This window comes from Camelus bactrianus, chromosome 14, assembly GCF_048773025.1.
Source record: "Camelus bactrianus isolate YW-2024 breed Bactrian camel chromosome 14, ASM4877302v1, whole genome shotgun sequence".
NCBI classification, from domain to species: domain Eukaryota; kingdom Metazoa; phylum Chordata; class Mammalia; order Artiodactyla; family Camelidae; genus Camelus; species Camelus bactrianus.
In genome coordinates this window covers 4182317-4204545 of record NC_133552.1, presented here as the reverse complement: position 1 = coordinate 4204545, position 22229 = coordinate 4182317, and the positions used below count along the sequence as shown (strand labels likewise).

Here is a 22229-nt window from a genome sequence, read left to right as displayed (position 1 = left end):
TTGATTGCTATGGAAAACAGTGCATAGTACAGTATATTGGATTTAGAAATAATAGTTTAGGTCTGGTATAGAATAGCTTGCCATTATACTCAGAGGTGAAATCATAGAATTGAATCTAATCTTGTCCCCTCACTTTACGAATCAGGGAAACTGAATCACGGAGGTTTAGAGCTAAGTAATGGCATGGCTAGACTTAAACTTCAGTATCTTATTTACCATTCTAACAGACCATGCTGACCTTTCCACAGGTTGAATCATGTTTTCTGCTATTATGTGGTAGTAAAAGTTTCATACACACATGAGTATACATGTTCATTCTGTTCCTAAATATCAGTGTTATAAAATGAGCGTACTCATTAGAAATAATTCAGATTTATGAGAAAGAATGAGATGTTATTGAAATGTCAGAAACATGAAGATTTATAGAGAGATTGCCTAAACTTAAGCTACGTTGTCTAAAAAGTAAGAGCTAAGAAAAAAGGGGAGGATAGATATATAGACTTCTGAAAATGCATGCAATCTTAGATTCTTGTGTATTTTTGGTCACCAGCCGGCATCACATGTGAACATGATCGTAAAGACCGCCTAGAAATTAACACCAAACCTTTGAATCTGCTGGTCTGGGTCAGGCCTAGTTATGGCTGAAATTGGAGCAGATTTTAGGCTTTTCTTATTTCTCTCAGAACTGTTCTTTTTAGGAGATTAAAGTTCTTTTGTGACTCTTTTACGAATGTTGGTTTTGGAATGTTAGAGGGACTGAACAAAGCCTCAGTTCAGTTAATTATTTTGATAGCAGTGAGATAAAATTACGCAACTATATTAGGAATATTTTCTTGACTAAAATGCATACAAGAATATAGTATGTAGTTGAAGTTCCATTGATATGTTCTATCAAGCTGTTTATGTTGATGATGTAAAAACTTGGAAATTGCAAGCTATCCTTTCATTTATAGGTTGATAAAAGCTAAGTAATTATGTCCAGTTGAAAGTTCCATTTTCCAAGTGTGTTTATTAATACTTGGGCTACTAATTTAATCATTTCCAAAGTGTCTTAGGCCTATGTTGTGAAAGATACATTGAAAAAGGGGAATGATTTGGAAAGGTAGGTGAGGTGCTTGATGTAAACAGCTAAGAGTGCCTATTGATTATAAAAAAATAGAAATTTAACGCTCATCTAATGTTTGCTCAGTTAAATGGCTAGTCTGTGTTCAGGATATCTATTGCTGAGAAACTAACCATCCCAGATACAGTGACATAAATCAGCGAGCACTGGATTCTGCCAGTCAGGGATTCAGACAGAGCAGGCAGGGATGGCTGGTCTCTGTTCTGTTGTATCTGGGTCCCAGGTGGGAAGGACTGAAAGCCTGGGACTGCAGCAGTTGGAACGGGAGAATTTGCTTCCAAGATGGCTGCTTCCCTCACATACCTGGCACTTTGATGGAGGTCCCCAGAGGTATGCCTCAGCTAGGACTGGACCACAGGAGGGCCTACTAGTGGCCTCCCCAGCACGGTGGCCTCAGGGTATTGAAAGTTCTTATATAGGTTCCAGTAAATAAGGCAGAAGCTGCATGGCCTTGTAAGATCTAGCCTTGACGTCACATAGCATCCCTTCTGTGTAGTCACAAGACCCACCCAGATTCAGGGGGAAGGGACATAAGCTTCACTTCATGGGGAGAAGTTAAAAAAAATTTTGCAGCCATGTTTTAAAACCAACACAAACTAGCAGTAAGAGTGATATCATAAGACACAGAATTATGATTATTTTAATTATTAGTAGAAATATAGCATTAGAAATAGTTTGTATAAATCTGGTAATTTTGAGTTTAAAATTACCTTCCCTATTTGAATGAAATTCTACTCTTAAGAAATCTGCTTCAGTGTGAGAACAGCTGACATTTTCTCCTTTGGCTAAAAGTAAAACATTTATGAAAGATGACTGTGTTTTTAAATAAAATTACTAGTTATTAACTGATTATATATTAGGAAAACAAGAATTTTAAAAGACAAGGGAAAATGCCCATCTTTGAAAGGAGAACTAAAGCCCTTAAGAAATACTCTCTATATAGTAGTGACGCATATAACGTTTTAGTAATTACTTTGTGAAATTCTGCCAAGTAACGTCAACTATAAAGCATTCCTCCTCCCTTCTCTACCCCTCATCCCTGCCTCATCCTGAGCCATTTAACATTTAAAGCTTATGGTAATTGTAAATGTTAATTTCGGGGGCTAAATTGAGCATTTGTGTCCTAGTTTATGGCAAGGTTCAGAATGATTTTTTTCTTTTCCTCTTAAAACTTATAGTAACAGTATTCTAAAAAGTTCATACGATATAGAGAAAACCTTTAGTCTTTTTCTACATTATGTTTTTCTAGTTCATCAAATAGTTTTGAAGCCTTTAAGGGTCAGGGTAGACTGAGACAAGATTGCTCTTTTAAATTCACATTTTAGCTTACTTATTTTTTCAATTATTTTCTTAGTAGTTGCCATGGGGATTATAATTAACATGTTATAACAATCTAGTTCAGATTAATACCAACTCGATTTCACCGGTACACAAGAACTTAGTTCATAAATACCTCATTCCTTCCCCCTTCCTTTGTACTGTTATTGTTATATAAATTACAGCTCTATGCATTATATGCCCATCAAAACAGAATTATAATTTTTATTTTATTCTTGTGGGGTTGTCTTTTAAATCAAATAGGACCAAAGAGGAGTTTTAAACCAAAAAGTAGTTTAATGCTGTCTTTTATATTTATGTAGTACCTTTACCAGTGGTCTTTATTTCTTCATGTGGATTTGAGCTACTCTCTTAAGGTCCTTTCATATCAGCTGAGGGACTTCTTTTAGTATTTCTTGTAGGGAAGATCTGCTAACAACAGACTTGGTTTTCATTTATCTAGGAATGTCTTAATTTCTCCTGTTTTTGGAGGGGGGAGGTAATTAGGGTTATTTTGTTACTGCTTTTTTTAAGAGGGGTACTAGGGATTGAACCCAGAACCTCCTGCATGCTAAGCATGCACTCTACCACTGAGCTATATACCCTTTGCCTGTCTCCTGTTTTTGAAGGGTAGTTTTACTGGATATAGAGTACTTGATTGACAGTCTTTTTTGTTTTAAGCACCGAGTATGCTATTCACGGCCTTCTCTTCATAGTTTCTGAAGAGAAACAGCCGGCAGTGTTACTGAGGATCCCTTCTCTCTGATGAGGCACTTCACTCTTGCTGTTTTCAAGATTCATCAATCTTGAAAAGATTTCAGCCAACATGTCTTCAAATAGTATTTCTGCCCCTCTCTCCCTGTCTGCTTGTGGAGCTCCCATTCTGCGCATGTTAATAGGCTCAGTGGTGTCCCACAGGTCCTTGAGCTCCATCCTTTTTTGCATTCTTTGTCTTTCTGTTCCTCAGCCTGAATAATTTCAATTGATCTGTCTTCAAATTCATTGATTCTTTTTTTACCTGTTCAAATCTGCTGTGAATTCTTCATTTCTTTTATTATACTTTTAAAATTCAGAATATTTATTTGGTTCTCTAATGTAACATTTCTCTATTGGTATTTTTATTGGGTGAGATGTCATTCTCATATTTTCCTTTAGTTCTTTAGACTAAAGAGTGGTTTCTCTCTCTCTTTGAACACATTTTTAATACCCAGTTTAATTCATTGTCTGGTCAGGCCAACATCTGGGCTTTCTCAGGGACAGTTTCTCTTAACTTCTTTTTTTTCCCCCATGTATAGGCCATACGTACTTCTTTCTTTGCATGTCTCTTAATTATGTATTGAACATTGGACACTTTAAATAATTGACAACTCTGGAAATCAGGTTTTTCTTTCTCTTCGGGATTTGTCACTGCTGTTTATTGTTATCATTTGATGGTTGGTGATGTTCTAATCGGCTAATGATTGGACAGAGAATTCCTTAAGTGCCTGTAACGAGTAAGTCTCCTGGTCTTGCCCAGGGGCTCCGTGTACTTGGTGGGGCACATCTTCAGCACTTAGCCAGTTGACAGTCCTCCTCACCCTTCACTTCTTGCTTTCCTGTAGCTTCAGTGTTAGCCGGAGGTGAGAGTTTAGGGCCTTCTCAGTTCCTTCCTGTGCATGCAAAAGCCCTGGACATATGGGAATCCCTGTGGACCTTTCATTCCCTAGCTTTTCCTTTGAGACTTTTTGTTTGTCTACCTCAAGCAGCCACAATCTTATATACAATTGGCCTTTTTTTTTTTTTAATGCCCCAGCAAATGCCTTCAGTAAAAAGGTTGTTTGCCCTGAGTGAGCCCCAAGTCAGGTCAGATAAAGCAGATAAAGACAGCCTTGCGAGTGAGGTCTTCCAGAGAACCAGCAGGTCAGTTCATGACAACTGTCTACAAATGGGGCTCTAAAGGTGATCCAGTCTGCCCCTCCAGTGGCTGCCAGACTCCTGTTTCCACCATGACTGGGGCATCGCTTTTCCAGGCTGCTGGAGAGGTGGGGATAGGAATAGGGCAGGTTCAGATGCTGCAGAGCTCACTGTTCTCACCGAGATTCGGCTGTGTTTCTTGAATAAATGCACTCCAGGTTGCTGCAGAGCTTTGGCTAATTTCAGAGCTCAGAAATACTTGGTCTGACCATTTTCGCCAGTGTTCACATTGCTTTATGGAGGAGAGGCTTTTTAGCTTCCCTTAATCTAACATTTTCACTGACGTCACTTAAATTCATTTCTGCATATTATAATCTGTAACTGTTATCATTTTGCTTGGCTCTAAGATGCTTCTGTTTGAGTTTCATTAAGTTCCTGGCATTGTGCTGGCACTTACCAGGCATCGTTTTATTTTACGTCTACTGCTACTGCCACCACCACCACCACTACTACTAATAACGTAGTGTGTTCTGTTTCACTGTATGCGTCCTAATGTGAGTCACTGTTATATCAGGGAATGATGCCACCGTGTTGTAAGTCAGATTGGTTCATATGTAATTTTTCTGCATAAGGAGAGCCAGAATAGTGGCATGAGAGTATAACCTTCAGCAGGAACGGAAAATCCCTCAGTTTGGCTTTGGTTACTACAAGAGGTTTTTTGGCTTTAAGAAAATTAAAAACACACCTGCATGTAAAGAACCCTCCCAAGGGAGGTGCAGCCCTCAGCCTGTGTCTGGTCACCCTGCCTCCAGTGCCCCTTTTCAGGGCAGCCCACAGTGTCAGAGCTGCACTCCCACCTGCACTGTCTGAACACATGCCTGCGCTGGCCTCATTAAGCGCTGCGTGCACTTCTTCTCTGCTGTTTTAATCACGTGTAATATCCTCTATGCTAGCCTCCTGCTCCACTGAGCTACCTGCTTAAATAAGCCAAGTTACAGCCCTTGATGCCATTTGCCGTTTGTGTTATTATCGTTAAATGTTCCATTTAAAAAGATGTGTAGGTTTTTGTTATCTGTGATTTTTGCTTGGTTTTTATGATCACCAAGGCCTTTCTCACTGTAACATTCTATGATTGTGTTTCTAGGTACAAGTTTGTAAAACGAAATTAATTTATGTTTTCCTAAGGCCTAGAAAAAGAACTCCAGAAGAGTATTTAGTATAGTGCCCTGTAAAGAGCAGGCATCTTTGAAATCAGATCTGAGTTCGTGTGGATTTCGGCTCTGTAATTTAATAGCTATGTGATGTTGGCTTAGTTAGTTGTTTCAAGTTTCCCATTTGTAAAATGGGGAAATAGAGGGGTTGTAAAGAGTCAATTAAATACTGTCCATAAAGTCTGCATAGTGACTGGCACAAATTAGACACCCAGCAAATGCTGGTTTCTTCCTTTCTCTTCAGTTCCAAGTGTTTACAAACTTCAGGGCTGCTGGCTCTGAGCTGTCAAAGCCTGCTCTGATCTACTCATTCCTTAATCATCTTTTTTTTTAATAGTTTTATTCAGATATATTTCACCTACCATAAACTTCACTTATTTTTAAAGTATGCAATTCAGCAGTTTTTAGTATAGTCACAGAATTGTGCAACTATCATCACAATCTAATTTTTAGAACATTTCAGCGCCCCAGAAAGAAGCCCTGTACCCACTATCAGCCACTGCCCGTTCCCACATGCACAGGTTTTGAATGATCTGGCCCAGTCCTCTTTTTCCCTCAAGCCCTGTAAGTTTTACGTGCATTTTTTGTAGAGTGCTTGTATTTTGTTAACAACTCCTCAAATTCTAGTCTGGAATTTTGCACTTATCACCAAAAGTGTTCTTTCTAAGGTCACCATGACCTTCTAATTTCCCAGTCCGGCCAGTGCTTTGGCCCTTATCTTACTTGCTCCCTTTCTGGCATTTGCACCACTGGCCACTTTTTCTTCGTTGAACTCATGTCTAGTTGTTCTGTCTCAGTCTACTCAACTGGTCTCATGTTTAAATATGGGTGTTCCCGGAGGTGCTTTCTGTAACCTTCCTCTAACGCTAGGTAGGCTCATGCTTCCATATTTTCACATGATGTCATTTTTAATATCTTCAGTTCTTGTTACTAATTTACTATCCTATTGGGAACTTAAGTATACCTGTTTCTTCACTTCTCTAGCAACTTCAAGTTTTACTTTTTGAATTTATTTTTCCATGTTTAGTAACTATAAGATAGCGTTTATGGTTATTTAGTTTTTAGGGTTTTTTTAGTCATTAACTAGACTAATTCCCAGTGTTCATATTGTTTGTATTTCCTCTTCAATTGCTATTCTTAGTCCTTTTTTTCCATTAAAGACCAGCTGTTACTCATGGAGATATTTGTGTGTGATATATATATTTTGAGAATTAAACCTTTACCTATCTTCTTAGTCCTAAGTATTTTTTATGATTCAGTTTTTATGCCAACTTTTTTATTGAACAAAATATTTTTTTAAAAAATTTCTAATTAAATATGCTCACTTGACAAAAAAATAACTTTTTTCAGTGACAGAATTACCAAAAATATTTGCCAGGCCCTTGCAGACACATTGCCTGGAGTGCAGCACCGCAGTGCAGAGGGGAACGTCACTTGTGCCCCTTCGTAGCCAGGTGAAGAGAGGACAGGTCAGGAGAGAACGATGAATAAAGACATTTCATGATGATCCTTTTCAAGAACTTAAAATCCAGGACCTAAAATAAAATTTCCTCATGAACTAAAGACTTACTACACTTATAGTTAATGAGTAGCTTTTCATTGTAATTGAATGTAATTCTATACTTAATTTTGATTGAAATTTTAGATTTTTAAGAAAACTGTCACTGAGTGAAGGTCTGCAACCCTAGACACAAGACTGTCGCCCACCCGACCCGCACTTTCTGTCTGTTCTTGCCCCGGCAGGAGAGCAGGAGGTGTCTTGGAGAGTCGTGTCGGGCTCTGGAACGTGTGCCTGCCCCTCCATCACGAATCCCCGACTCCTGCCCCCACTCCTCAGTCTGGGCGTTATTAGTCACTTTGTCTAGTCAAGGTGTCAGGTGGAAAAAAACCTGGCACATTATAGTGTTTCTAACATCAGTCACAGGAGGACTCTCTTTAAATGTTTAAACAAGCAGGTATCTGTCCCTTTTGTTAGTCTAAATAAATAAAAAACAAGCAAGTTAGTGGTTCTTATTTCTTGGTGCTTATCTAAGTTTCCCAGATACTTAGAAATAGGTTCTTCAAGTTTCACAGCATATCTGTAATTTCACTATTGCAATTCTGATTTTACAAACTAGGAGATTATGTTTTCATCTCCTTCCATGTCTGTCATAAAGTAAGTTATTTGGGCCTTTGCTGTGCTTTCCTGCAAGTGGCAGAGCTTCGGGTGTCTTCCTGCCCCCACTGGGTGGGTGCGTGGCCTCGGCTGTGAGCGGCACCCGGGGCCAGACGCGGGGCTGCGTGTGCGGGAGGCTGCTGCTTTCCACGCCCGTGCTTCAGCCTCTTAGCCTGTAAAAAGGGGTTTGTAATGAGAGTTTCAGGATCATTCTCAGAGTGTAGAGACAGCTGTACTGGCATACTGTACTGGTGTATTTCTGCTACTAATATATTCCTGAATATGATTTCTTACTGAAGTATTCTTTGAGATACATACCAAACCATTTTAAATTTGCTCTGCAGAGTGGTGAAAACTTAGTTTGAGTGGAATTTGAGGCCAGAATGATGTACTGCCTGTGGGCACTTCTTGGTGCTTCTGGCATGGAAGCCGTTGCTCTCTGTCTTGTGGTGGAAACATTAATCACATTTTTTTTTCCTTTCAAATCATCTGGAAACCACCTGATGCTCTTTATAGATGCCCTGGAGCCTCCCACCAGAGAGCTGCCCTAGAGAGAAGGAAAACTAATAAAACTCAGACAGAGACTGAGAATGAAAGTGGAACTCCTGTAATAGAGCCTCCAGGTACTTTATCCCCCGAAATGGACTGTTCAGGGATGGGCATGGTGCCCGCCGAGCGGTCCCTGACCTCAGCGTCCCTTCCCGCCTGGACCGAGGAGCCCGGCCTGGACAACCCCGCCTTCGAGGAGAGCGCCGCCGACAGTACGTGCCGCCACCTCGTCCTCCTGTCCTCCTGTCCTCCTCCGTGTTCAGAGCGGGTGTTCCCTTCCTCCCTCTCCCTCCTCTCCCAACGTGCATTCTATTCCCCTTTAAAAACTTAATTTTGAGATATAATTGACACACCACATAATTCACCCTTTCACAGGTACAGCTCTAACAGTTTGCATTTTAAAAACAAACACAAAACTGACCCCTGAGGAAGGGGATCCTTCTCCATCCCTCTTCTGTTCCGTCTGTGAATCCGCTGGTCGTTAACCTGCTGCTTAGCGTTCGCGTGTTCAGAAGCGTGTTGCTTCTTGACTAAGAACACGTCAACATCAAGAGCAACAAAACTGACACCCACATTCAGAGCGCTCGCCGTGCCCAGCACGCGCCAGGCGCTTTACGTGCCTCAGCTGACGACATGCCCCGACAGTGCTGTGAGGGCGTTTGCAGCAGGGAGAGAGCTGAGTCTCGGGAGGTTAACAGGCCAAGCTCATGCAACCGGGGAACATCTGGATGTGTATCTGACTAGTGCCCTGCTCTGGTGGCTGCCACTAGCCGGGCTGGACAACTCACTAGGAATGAACAGAAAGCTGTAGTCATGGATCTTGGGCGTCTTGATGGTTGGCCCCAGGTTTACTTTTAAATATAATTTTTTTGAACAAATTTCAAATCTTACTTCAAAGTCAGAGTTTCCCTGCTACCACCGTAATCTTTTCCCATCTCCTAAGGCTCAGGTCAAGACCCACCTTTCCCTAGAGCCTGCCGTGACTTTGCTCACCCCCATGGTGATTACACACCACAGAGTCGTTTCTGTACGCTTCCTTGCGTTACTTACCTTCTTCCATGGCCCAGACCTCTTACCAGTTAGGACAGGATGACATTCTCTTAATAGTTCTTCATCAGGTCACTGTCATCCCTCGTGATCTGACATGCTGTAGCTAGTGATTATTTACTGATCACCTTTGGGAGAAGAAATGTTTAGATGATCTTAACATACAGATTTTTTTTGTCATTCTGTTTTTCTTATCCGACGGTATTGCATAGTTTTTAATCATCTGCTAATATACGATGATTTATTTTTCTGAAAATAATCAAAACATCAAATGTTTTTTCTTTCCATCTATTTTTCTTTCTCACTTTTGACTCGGCAGCCACACAGCAGCCACTCAGTTTACCAGAAGGCGAAATCACCACAATTGAAATTCACCGGTCTAATCCTTACATTCAGCTAGGAATTAGCATTGTGGGTGGCAACGAAACACCACTGATTAACATTGTCATCCAGGAAGTCTATCGGGACGGGGTAATCGCCAGAGATGGAAGACTCCTTGCCGGAGACCAGATTCTCCAGGTACCAGCTTTAGTTATTCTGTTACCTCGTGCTCTTTGTTCCTATCTGTAAGTCTAAAGCAGCCCTGTACTGTGGAACCTGAACTGCATATAGGTTAGTTTTACTGTCTTTATATGCAACGCAGGTCAGAATTTATTTGTGATTTCTCTTATTTCCCATGTACATGGAATGTATTTTTTTTTTCCCTGCCTTAACTTTCAATCCTTCATGTGACTCCGCTTATGGGGCCTGGACTCTCCAGGCCAGCTGGGCCCTTCCTGGCTTGGTGTCCGGGGCTAGCTAGTTCAGGGCCGCCTCACCCATGCTGAAATCCTCTTCTCCCAAGTTCACTTTTCTCATTCATCCATTACCTTCATTGTCTAATTTATCATTCTCTACTGATTACTAAAATCTGGGAAAGACAGACCATGTAGCACCAGTTACTTGTGATTTATACCATGGAGTTTAAGGTGGAATTCAGACATGATACTTGTCTCTTGTTGACCCCCTAATAATGCACACCACTCGTCAACACTTGGTACTACCCTCACCTTCCTTCCTCTTTCGGAAGAAATAGCTATTCCCAGAAAAAAGCTAGCTTGGGACAAGGTGATGTTTTGTTAGAGGGCATGTTGAGACGGAGGGGAAGTGGGGTAAGAATTCTGTACAGGACTGGAGTTCTCTAGACACTGGCCTGGATATTTGAGTCACACAAGTGTAGGTGATAGTTGAAGCTAGAAGAAATGGTAGCTTTCAGAAGGAAATGGTAACTTCCAGAAGGAGAGAGAAAACATATTCATAAGCAAGAAAAGTTCTCTTCCAGGAACCCAAGCTCCAGGACTCGTCCCTCCTCGATTCTCGATTTTGTTATTTGATCCTTCAGCATGATCTGTTGACACCTGCCCCGTGTTTCCATTTTCTCGTCTCCCTCGTCATTCCAGGCCTGCACTACTCACACCTGATTCAGTAGAAACCGACAACATCCCTGCCACCCAGCTCTCTGCCCTTAAATCCAACATGATCACTGCCAGTGTCTGTAGCTCTGCTTTCCTTGGGGAGCATCACTGAGCATTAACATCTGACTAGAGCATCACGTCCAGATTGATTCGTACTCAAGGCCCTCCATGGCGTCTTACACAGCCTGTCATCATCTTAAGCCTTTCCTTTTGCTTAAGGCACAGAAGCTCCTTATTCTTACAATGTTCTAGGTGCCGAGGATACAGCTAAGAGCAAAGTGTCCCCTTGTCCTCATGGAATCTGTAATCTGCTGGGAAAGCCAGACATAGCGATCTTCCTGCTTCCAACTTCTCTCTGCTTCCCAGCCTGTCCCGTCATGCTGCAGTTTGTCCACCTTCATCCTTACCGCTTTGCTCAGCCCTTCTCACCCATTCTGACCTCTCCTTACTCTGATCGCTGACGGCATTCGTTGCTTTACTCCTCATCACCTGGCACGTAGCACAGTCCACTATTTACAGGTACTGTCTTTCCATGACGACGGCAGCCTCCCTGATGGTACCGACTGTGATACAGATTTCCCCCAGTGCTGTGCATGTGATGCGCACAGGAAATACTTGCTGAATCAGTGAAAGAGTGGATTTGGATATTACATCCTGTCAGGAGTAGCCATCTCCGTTATTAAAACAAAACTTAGACCCTCTAGTTTTCCCGCTCCCACTGGTATGCTGCCCCTCGAGGTGTGTTATTTCCACTTGGCACTCGGGCCCCAAGCACTTCCTTCACTGTCCTTAGCAGAGCTGATACAACTTTCAAGCAGTGTGTTTTTTTGTTTCTTGGTTTTTTTACTAAATACTAGGAAGAAATCTGGGGTACAGGAAGCATAACCCATCCCGCCTACGTGCAGTCAGCTTCCTGACCCACCACTGACAGCCACGCCTTGTTTTCTAATAAAAGCCACTTACCGTGTGACTGTATTTGCTGTCATTTTATGGCATTAGTACTCCAGCTGCCCGCGGCCAGCACACCTTACCTGTGCTCCTGACTCCCAGCTCCTCATCTGATTCTGCTGGCTCCCCTGACCTTTCGACACCTGCGTGGTGCAGACCAGGAGAGCTGGGTTGCCGAGTCTGCAGCTCGCAGAGTATTCTTTCTCTCTCCCATTTTCTCCCACCTCCAGCCTTCCTAGTAATTTAGTATACAATTCAGTTTTGTGTTTTGTTTTTTGTACCAGTGATGTGCTAGCATTATTAACATTTTTATCATTTCTCATTTTTTCCCTGAATTTCAAAGGTAAAAACAAATGCTTTATTTTTATTTGCATTTCTTTGAATACAATTGAAATTAAATAGTTTTTCAGGCTTTGCTTGCTGAGTAGGCTTTTTACTCTTCTATTTTGAAGGATTGTTTGGTCACATAACTGAATCTTTGTAACTCAGAACTGTAGTTACCTCACAGTGTTGACTATTTTGGGAATTAACTCAAAGCTGTAAATTTACACTGTAGAGAGTCCAGTGCACTGTCACTGTTATGGAGGCATACATATTAATAACTCTAGTAATGGTGAGCTTAAATCCAGTGTAATATTCAAATTGATAAGAAAAGGATGAACACATGACCTGATTAATGAATTCAAAAGGCTCTCTCCTCCTGTGAGCCCTGACTTCTGTCGGCCTCAGACTGGTTCACTGGAGTCAGTAAGTAAAGCCACACCCCTTGCCCAAATGTCAAGTATTTACAGTCATTCAAAAGAAAATACTTTTGAAAAGACTGCTCTTGGGAACTTTTTACTACCTGGTTATCTCCAACTTTATAAGCTACATAAATAATACAGTAAGCCAATCTGAAAATACTCAAGAGTCATTAAGATAATTTCTTTCTAAGGCCAAAGAGCTAGAAAGCCTTTGCTTTTATTTTAGCAAACTATATTCAGTAACAGGGTGTGGCTTTGGTTTTCCCACATTAAACATGCACACCCGTTACTCTATTAAATAGTCTCTTTGAAGAGGAGAACCACATACCTTCAGGGCCTTGTGTGATGCAGCCTTTTGACCAGTTTGAAGAAAAAAAATACTGTTATAAATTACATCCATGTCACTGTGCAGAGCATTATTAAGAACGGGTGTTAGCAGTTTGATCCCTCATCAGTGACAGCGGTATGGTCGGTTCTGAAGGAAAATCATCACAGCCATGTGCTGACTGCATTGGTACAAAACACATCAGCCAAAGGCAGAGGTTACTCTGCTGTGCTGTTGGTGCAGGACCTAGAGACAGTGTTTTATTTGGTCTCTGCTTTCTCTGCGTTTCACCAGCAACCACACATTCATGAAGGAAAACCTTCTTCCAATTGTGGGCTATTCCACACCTACTTCACAAGGTTAAGAATGAGGCTACATGTTTGCACATGGCTTCTGGATTTCAGCCAGACATTTCATAAAGTCTTTTGTGGTGTATCTGAATAGAGGAAGGAAAATGTGAACCTGGAGATAGGTAGCTTTTTAGCTAAATAGCCATAAATGATGATTTTTGATTAATGGATTCATGTCAGACCGGTTTTAGAAACCCCCTAATTCTGTTCTTGACCCTGTATTACTCAGTGTTTTTATCAAGGGCTTGCATGGCCACCAAAGGCACAGATATGGCAGACTTGGGAGAATAGGAGGTTTGAGTATGACATCTGTGACTTTGATGACTGAATTTTTAAAGATGTCAACAGGCTAAAATGAACAAAATTCAAGTTATTAGTGTTCAAAACTATCAACCCTGGATAACTACAAAAGGGGAGGGCTCGCTTCACGTACATTCATGTGAAAAAAGAAGTAAGGGTTTTAGGTGAGCACACACCCCTAACCCAGAGCCTGTCACATGACTGGTGTGCAGCACGCTGGTTTCCCATCAGTCTCATCTCAGACAGATGGGGAGGAACTCTGACTGTGATAAATACTAGGGGTTGTGCTGACCTCTTCTCTAAGTTGGTAAATAACTGAAGCTGGGTATGTCTTAGTGATGTTACATGCCCAAGGATCAGTCACAGGACTTGCTTCAGGGTTATAAAGCTTAGTAAATAAGTATTCTGTATTAAATTAATGCTTACTATATTAGATGTTACACTTGTGTGCCAAAGAATCAGGGTGAAATTATAATTATCTGCTTTTCCTTAAAGTAAACATCACTCATCTAAAATGAGGTTATGTATTTGTGATGTGCCACTTTCTTTCAAATCTAACTCAGTTTATTTTCTGTAGTGTAAGTGTATTTCATTTGGAAGAGCAAATTTGTCACGCAGTATAACTTCATTTTCTGTTCCACTAAATCTAGACTTTCGTTAGCAGTTGCCATATCTGATGTCTTTTTATTCGTGCTCATCCTGACCCTGTGAAGTAGAGAGTAAACACATTTCACAGATGAGGAAACACCCAGACAAGGTCTATAATTTGCTAGAGGTGATCCAGTTAGTACGTGCTAGAACCAAGGGCCCTAATTCAAGACTATCATGAAAGCCTTAACTACTATTCTCTGCCTGATGCTAGTCATTCTGAGTTAATTTTAGGAATTCTATTTTAAAATGTCTCTGGAGTGCTTTTCTTTGTAAGTAATGATTGTCAGCTTCACAATGTTAGTTTCCTCTGGAAATGTTATATAAACATCCTTGCAAGTTGGGAAAATAAGACTGTCCCGCCTTGTCCTCCACTCCGCTGCCAGGTCAACAACTACAACATCAGCAGCGTGTCGCACAACTACGCGCGGGCGGTGCTGTCGCAGCCCTGCAGCACGCTGCAGCTGACGGTGCTGCGGGAGCGCCGCTTCGGCCGCGCGCACGGCCACCCCGACGGCGCGCCCCGGGAGGAGGTCTTCCAGGTGGTGCTTCACAAGCGCGACTCCGCGGAGCAGCTGGGCATTAAGCTCGTGCGCAGGACCGACGAGCCGGGCGTCTTCATCCTTGACCTGCTGGAGGGCGGGCTGGCAGCCCAGGACGGGCGGCTCAGCAGCAACGACCGGGTGCTGGCCATCAACGGCCACGACCTGAAGCACGGGACGCCCGAGCTGGCCGCACAGGTCATCCAGGTGAGCCCCCCGTGCGGCTCGGACCACCCCACCCTTCACCCCCCGGCCTCACCATCGCTCCGAGGTTGTGGTCTTAGGAGATAACGTGGGAATCCAGGCGATACAGTGTTTCATTGTGGAGTCAAGCCTGGCTACCTCAGTTCATCACAGAGGACTCTACTCTAAAGTCCCCGCGCCCGTGAACTTGTAAGCTGCCTGTTTCCAAGGTCAAGGCTCCGCAATTTCTCGGGCAGTTCCCTGTTTGCTCGTTCCACTCCACCCGGTGCCAAACGTGACAAGTGCTGATGTCCACACCCAACAAGTGAGAATGAGGCCCCAAGGGCTGTGGCCCCTGAGGTTGTGGTTCACCTAGTCTCCTCACTCCTCCACTTCACGATCCATAAAAATAGCGGGGAAATCACTTTTATTCAGAATAACTCTCTATAGTGCCTTTTTTTTTTTTTTGAAGAAATTCAGAGCACTTAAGACATGTAACATTGTCCTCACGGTATGATAGGTAAGGTTAGTCATCATTGGAGAAGAAAACATGTTTTTAATAAGAACATCAAAACAGGTAATTCAGAGCATCATCCCAAGAAGATCTTCAGGTCCTGCCACATGCCTGGCAGGTAACGTGGGTGGAGGGTGACGCCACATGTGGGTTTTTAAAGCACAGCACTACAGAGGAAATCAAGTGATAACTATCACTGAACAGTGGAAACTCAGGTAGGTTGACAGTCACTAAAAGTGCACATATACACAGTCAAGTAACAAATTTAGCACTGAAAGAAAACCCAAGTCTCCCTCCCCTTTAACCTTTTTTTTTTTTTTCACATTTTGGTTCAATATAGCCTTAGGAAAACACACTCCCATGTACACACATATGCGCCCACTCACATCACATACACACTCACACACACACAGGCTCACTGCATACCACATTGAAAAGGAGGTTCAGGAATTGGTCTCATTTCATAGACTTGAGGTTTAAAGAAACTGAGTGCCTTTTAAGTCCCTCAAATCAGAGGCAGCGTGTGGGGGCACCAGGAGCTTTTCCTGTGGGTCCCGCCAGCTGCTGCACTGCTGGAAGTAAGTTTACCTTGTAAGAGTGGGGACTGGGGGAAGGTAGAGAAGAAGAAAGTTAACCCAGTTTGGGGGTTTGTTAAACAGGAGAGCTGAATGGACTTTGTAAAGTGAGAAGTCAGGTCAGTAAGACAGGAGGAGAGACACAGATTGACCGTATATGTCACGCAGTGTTAAAGTACTAATTCCTAAATAGACGGTCCACACTAAATCTCTAACCAAAATGTGGAAAATACGGATACACAGGTAGAAAACATTAAAATTTTTTCATGATAAGAGTATTTTATTTGGATTATTATAATCCAGAGAGTTAAATAGCTGCATCATATTTTGTGCTGTAATTTCCCCCCAAACTATAGAAAACTGAAGTTGCTCATTTTTAAGTATTTTTTGAAAAAGAATTAATAGCCTTACTGTTTGGGGATTATAAAAATAACATGTACTCCATATCTAAAATGGAGCATACTGAAGATAAAATGCCAAAATAAAGAAGTTAAAATCACGTTGAATCTAAACACCCCAGGCTATCAACACCGATGTTTGGAGAACATTGTTACGAACTTGATGTGTTTGTCCACAGGTAAGTCGGTGCACATTCACACAGCAGTAACACAGGCACTCGTACTGTAAATGCTGAGTCTGCAGCTTTCTGTGTCAGCAGCACGTTCTTGCCGTGAAAGTAAGTGCAGACCCTCACCGTGGCCTTTCCTGGCTGCGCAGGAGGCGTGCTGTGCTGTAATCCACTCAGTCACCTCCTGCTGACAGACTCCCATGTTTTTTCATTGTAAGACATTTTGCTGAACTTCCTTCCATACCAGTTTATCCTTCCAGCCGCAGCACGCACCAATTACTCATGAATTAAGGGCATTATTGTGTGGACAGCTTGCATTTTTAAAAATCTTGACTTTAACAATTTTTTTTCGCTGTGTTTGAAACCCTGACATGTTAGATTGTGCATTCTGTTTAAGGTCAGCCTGAACCCAAACGTTGGTCCATCATTTAAATCCTAAATGCCCCCTTCCATCCTATGTGCAGAATTTTGTCTTTCAGAAAATCTAGAAAGATCAAGGATTTGTTTCTGTTAATAGGTTTGCATAACTAGGGGTTTTCCAGTATCGCCAAAATACTAACTGGAGTATTTAGTGGTTCCAAGGAGTAAGCAGTAATGAAAATAATTCTGTACTTGGAAATAAAGTCAGAAGCGGAGCCTGTCTCCGCTTCACGCCGTGCAGTCTAATGATGTGAAGTGTCAGAATTTTAAGTATCAGGATTCTGAACATTCCACTTTTGTATTTACCCCTCAGATCAGGTACCCAGACTCTGTGCTTCAGGAATCTGGCCATATGTTGAGTATATTTCTTTGACTTATTTTGAGGAACTTGGTTGAAGCTCTTAAGTTGAATAAAATGCTTGAATAAGCAAATGTTTTTTCAGTTGGGCATAAAAATTATCACTTATTCTCCAATTTAAGGACTAAAAATAATACAGTGCTGTATGTCAGTTATATCTCAATAAGACTGGGGGAAAAACCGAAAATAGTGATTTCTTAACATTACTCAGTATAATCATGGGGGAGGTCCCCTCCACGTGTAGCATTCCACCACAACTCCTTGAAAGCAGACTATCATAATTTCCCATAAGAGTGATAATGAAATTGGGAATTGTGGTCCTGACCAAGAGTCAGCATCAAATAAATCAGGCCTGTACTTTAAAAGCAAAGATAAAATAACTTTTTAAAATATAATAGATGTGAATCTGTGTTAAAATATAGATATATAGAGATAATGGGCCTCCAAATTTACAGTGATAGTCATGAACTGCTAAGATAATTTAACTCAACATCTACAGGTGTGTGTGTACTGTATATAGGTAATGTACAAATACAGATCTGGTATCATTCTTCCCAGGACTATTTAAGCTGATGTCCTATTTTTGACTCAGACTTCATAGCAAACATAAACGAAGCTGTGCAGTTTCACTGATGATTACTTCCAAAGTAGCCACCATGGAATTTATTTTTCAAGTCTCAGTGGATTTTAATCAAGTTTTGAATCAGTTCTTCCTTTTATATTCTTTCCTTTGCTCTCTCCCTCACAACGCCGAGGCCAGTCTTGAAAGGGAAGAGAAGCATTAAAAGGAAGCTACCCTTCAAGAAATCATGGGGGCAGGGGAGGGTAGAGTGTGTGCTTAGCCTGCACGAGGTCCTGGGTTCAGTCCCCAGTACCTCCATTAAAAAAATAAATAAACCAAATTACCTCCCCACCCCCAAAATAAATATATATAATTTTTTAAATCATGGGGCGAGAACACGGGCAGTCTGACCGCTTTGCCTTGGTTACTTTGGAGGTGGGCTTGGGGAGGGTTCGTCCCAGAGCTGCACATGTGCGTTTCAGCTGCAGAAGTTTTAAAATACTGTGTCATGGAGGAGCGCCCCCTCTCCCGTCTCCAGGTGCTTGCAGGCACCACCAGGCAAGGCACTGGGGCAGTGACGAGGTGGGGTGAGAAGGGCGGTAAAAATCCCACTGCCTGTACTTGATTACGTGGGAAGCATCACTAATGACTGGTGGCCGTGTGTGTGTTTTGTACAGGCTAGTGGAGAGAGGGTGAATTTAACCATTGCTAGAACGGGGAAGCCCCAGCCGGGACACACTGTCCGAGAAGCAGGAACTCAGAGCAGCAGCCAGCACCACGCACAGCTGCTGGGCCACAGCAGACCCAGCTCACACAAGGTGAGGCACTTTGTGGTTTTTAATTCACCCTCCAAGGATGACCGTTACAAGCAGGTAAGCTTTTAATGAGGGCTGTTACTCTGTTGGAGGAGGTGACCGTCGGTGTTTGGGATGTGAAGTGTGTGTGTTTTGCCACCTTGGAGAGTGACTGCATTGTTTCAGTTCCTCAGCCAGTAGAGTTTCTCTGCCAGGCGATTGTCGTGAAGTATTTGATCATCCAGAAAAATCTTTGGTTTGTCTAGTTCTGCTTGCAAGTGGAGTTTATCTTGGGTTGCTCATTTAAATGCAACAGTTGGTTATATAATTGAAAAAGCAGAATGAAGACAATGATTGACAGTCTATACTTAGCAACTGGGCAGCTTGCCTACAACAGAATTACATACATGAATATTAAACATAAATCATAAATTCAACAGCTGTATCTGTATAGCATATTTCTTGGTATAGACAGGAAGCCCACCCTAAATCAGTGACAGTTCCCATATGGTGAGCTTTTTCCATGCTTCAGTATTTCACTGGTTTTGTAATACATACCAGGTGATTTATCTGTGTTGAGAATTTTGATACTGTCTCACTTTAGTTGTAGAAATTTTAAAAGGGTGGTACTTTACTGCATTTTTTATATTATTTACTTCATTTTATCCTTCATTGGAACTCAATTTCTGGTAGGCCAGGAGTTTTTGAGTAAATGTTGAGTAAACGATGGTGTTTATTCAGCTATGTGAAAATACAAGCTAAACGTGAGTTTCCAAATTCACCTCTCCTTAAGTGAAATTAAATTGCTTTACTAAACAAAAATTTATCCGTTGGTCTCCTTAAAGCCACAGTTAGTTCCCTGTGTGCTGAAGTGACTTCTTAATGTAAGTACAGTGTTTAAGAGAATAATTACCTTTGGAATGTCACAGGTATCCTAAGAAAGCATCCCTTACAGGCACAACTGTTTCTGGCCCATCAGGTTTATCTGGTTTTCTGAGCTCAAGTACAGACTTGTCACTGGTCTTTGGTTTAGTTAATACTAGTAAGAAATTGTAACCACAGACTTGTTCTCATTTCTGAACCGAAACTGAAATGTATGAAGGAAACCTGTAATTTTGCCTTCATAATGAGGACCGTGAAAAGGAGTTATTGTTCTGAATAGAAATTTGAAATAGGAGTTGTTTCATACAGCTTGTCCTTGCTTTACAAATTATACAGCGATTCTTTAGGGACACACACAGGCGAAACTGATTATTGAATCTTTTATGTCATTGAATTCTGCAGTAATTTGAGATATGTGTAAGAATCAGAAGATAAGTCTGTAGCTTTTTCTGGCAGTTAGTAAAATCTACAGTTTTATATACTAGTCTGTCAACTTATAAAGATGAGAAAAATGGGAGTAAAATTGGCTTGTCTTCAGAATCTTAAAATTCACGTGCATTATTTGCTTTTTTTTAGAATCGATCATACCTTGGAGCTCAAGGTAATTATGCAAATGATGTGCTTACTTACTTTGACTTCCATATGTCAACAGTCCTGAGTTTTTCAGTTCCATAAATAGCCATGTGAAGAAACAGAGGTCCAAAGTTTGACATTGGGATCCAGTGTTTTGTTCACTGTATCAGTTGTACCTATGAAGAACTCTGTATTGCTTTCAGTTCTTAAATGATTTTTTAATTGACTATTTTTAAATGACTGTAAATTTTGCTACCTAAGTTTTTTTTTTAGTTTAAGCTGTCTTTACTTCAACTATATGTATTACTCATTATCCAGTAAATCTTTTCTCTCTTGTTTAGGATCTTGCCCAGTGTGTTACATGCCAAGAAAAACACATCACTGTAAAGAAGGAACCCCACGAGTCGCTTGGCATGACAGTAGCGGGGGGCCGAGGGAGTAAGAGTGGGGAGCTGCCCATCTTCGTGACCAGCGTGCCCCCTCATGGCTGCCTCGCACGGGATGGCAGGATCAAGAGAGGTGAGCTACATCTTGAACGGATTCACCACATCTTCTCCCAAATTCTACTCAGTTTTCTAACAGCTGAAAAGCTGAAACATCCTAGATGTCCATTAACTGATGAGTGGGTCAGCAGAACATGGTTTGTCCACACAGTGGCCTATCTGCCGTAAAAAGGAATTTGAGATGTTGACACATCCCACAGTGTGGGCAAACCTTGGAGACCCTGTGCTGAGTGAAGCACAGTCAGACACGGAAGTCCACGTGTGACTTCATCACATGAAATGCCAGAGCAGGCAGGTCTATGGAGCCAGTGGATTAGTGGTTGCGTGGGGCTGGGAGAAGGGCACCGATTACTAACCGGTGCAGGTGGGGACCAGAATGTTCTGAAGACAATGTGTGATGGCTGCACGACTCTATGAAACCATAAAATCCTATCCTTTAACTGAGTGCTGTATGAATTTTAGCTTAATAAGGCTACTTGTTTTTAAGTTATTTGTCCTATTGTGGAATTTGAGGTAACTGTATTTCCTTCTTACTTTTCTATAATGAGGATGTTTTTGCTTTAATAATCTGAAAAATAACTGATGAATTGGGAGGATTTTCTATGGGCTTTCTTAGTACAATTGTTTGTGCTTCTATAAACCTAATCCTTTCCTTCCTGCCCTTTTTTATAATCCTCCTTGCCCTTTTTATTATATTAGTTGGCAGAGCAACTAACGCTGTTTTTCCTCCCCAAGCAGGACACGTCCACATCACAAGTTTCATTTCTCTGCCTGGGCCCAACCGTATCTTCTGTCCATATTCTGATGTTTGCACTGAGTGAACTATGCCAAGCCGTCTTGATGTATAAAACTGTAAAAATATAAAGTAGAACATATTAAAAATTCATTTCTAAGAGCAAAGGATCAAGTTGTTTTTTAATTGGAAGGCGCTGTCAGAGGAGAAACGAACATGGCAGGCCTGTGCACAGCCAGCCCAGGCCTGGTGACTCCGGCTTCCGTGGGGTCGCAGAGCTTCAAGCCACACCTCTTCCTATATATTGTTAAATTATTTTAAATTTTTGAATTGTCTTTGGAATGTTTTCCATGAAGTGCATTTTTCCTCAGTATTTATAAAGAACACAAAAAGGAAAGACGGCCTTTTACCTTGTCTCATCTGAGCTTTTGGAAGTCACTTCTGTTGATTAGTTTACAGGTAACAGGATTCGCAGGGAAATACTTGGGGGCTCATTTTTGTTTCTTAATTTGAACAGGTGACATCTTGTTGAATATCAACGGCATTGATTTGACCAATTTAAGTCACAGTGAGGCTGTTGCTATGCTGAAAGCCAGCGCCGCGTCCCCCACGGTGGCCCTGAAAGCACTGGAGGTCCAGGTCATGGAGGAGGCTGCACAGGGCCCGGAGGAGCAGCTGAGCGCCGTCAGCGAGAACGAGTACGACGCCAGCTGGTCCCCGTCGTGGCTCATGTGGCTCGGGCTGCCCAGGTGCTGTGACCCCGTCCTGTGCGGTCATCACGGTTACGCCCAGTTGGGGGAGGTCGGCAGAGTCACTCATTCAGGGGAAAAGGCTTTAGTTAGATAAAAGTAGGAAATCAAATCACGTTAAATTTTCTTAGGTTATTCTATTTTTAAAGGTCAATTTTATAATAAGAACTAGGCTGAAAAAACATCTGTTCAATAAAACCATTCTGTTCA

General features: G+C 41.8%; 1 protein-coding gene and 1 long non-coding RNA gene across 8 annotated transcripts in view; one reads left to right on the top strand and one right to left on the bottom strand.

The window, feature by feature from the left end:
- Positions 1–22229, bottom strand: part of LOC141579738 (uncharacterized) — a 63492-nt gene that overhangs the window by 1360 nt on the left and 39903 nt on the right. The gene's annotated exons all lie outside the window — the stretch shown is intronic.
- Positions 1–22229, top strand: part of LNX2 (ligand of numb-protein X 2) — a 65236-nt gene that overhangs the window by 37667 nt on the left and 5340 nt on the right. For 6 of the 7 annotated variants that reach the window (XR_012511609.1, XR_012511608.1, XR_012511607.1 and 3 more), the window contains exons 3-8: positions 8216–8460; positions 9615–9814; positions 14450–14812; positions 18463–18603; positions 20376–20553; positions 21788–22019. Coding sequence is in view for 4 of the 7 variants with exons in the window: in XM_074377959.1 (XP_074234060.1) it covers positions 8216–8460; positions 9615–9814; positions 14450–14812; positions 18463–18603; positions 20376–20553; positions 21788–22019 (1359 nt within the window). In the remaining 3 variants the exon portion in view is untranslated. The remainder of the gene's footprint in view (positions 1–8215; positions 8461–9614; positions 9815–14449; positions 14813–18462; positions 18604–20375; positions 20554–21787; positions 22020–22229) is intronic. The other variant, XM_074377961.1, reaches the window with a different exon arrangement.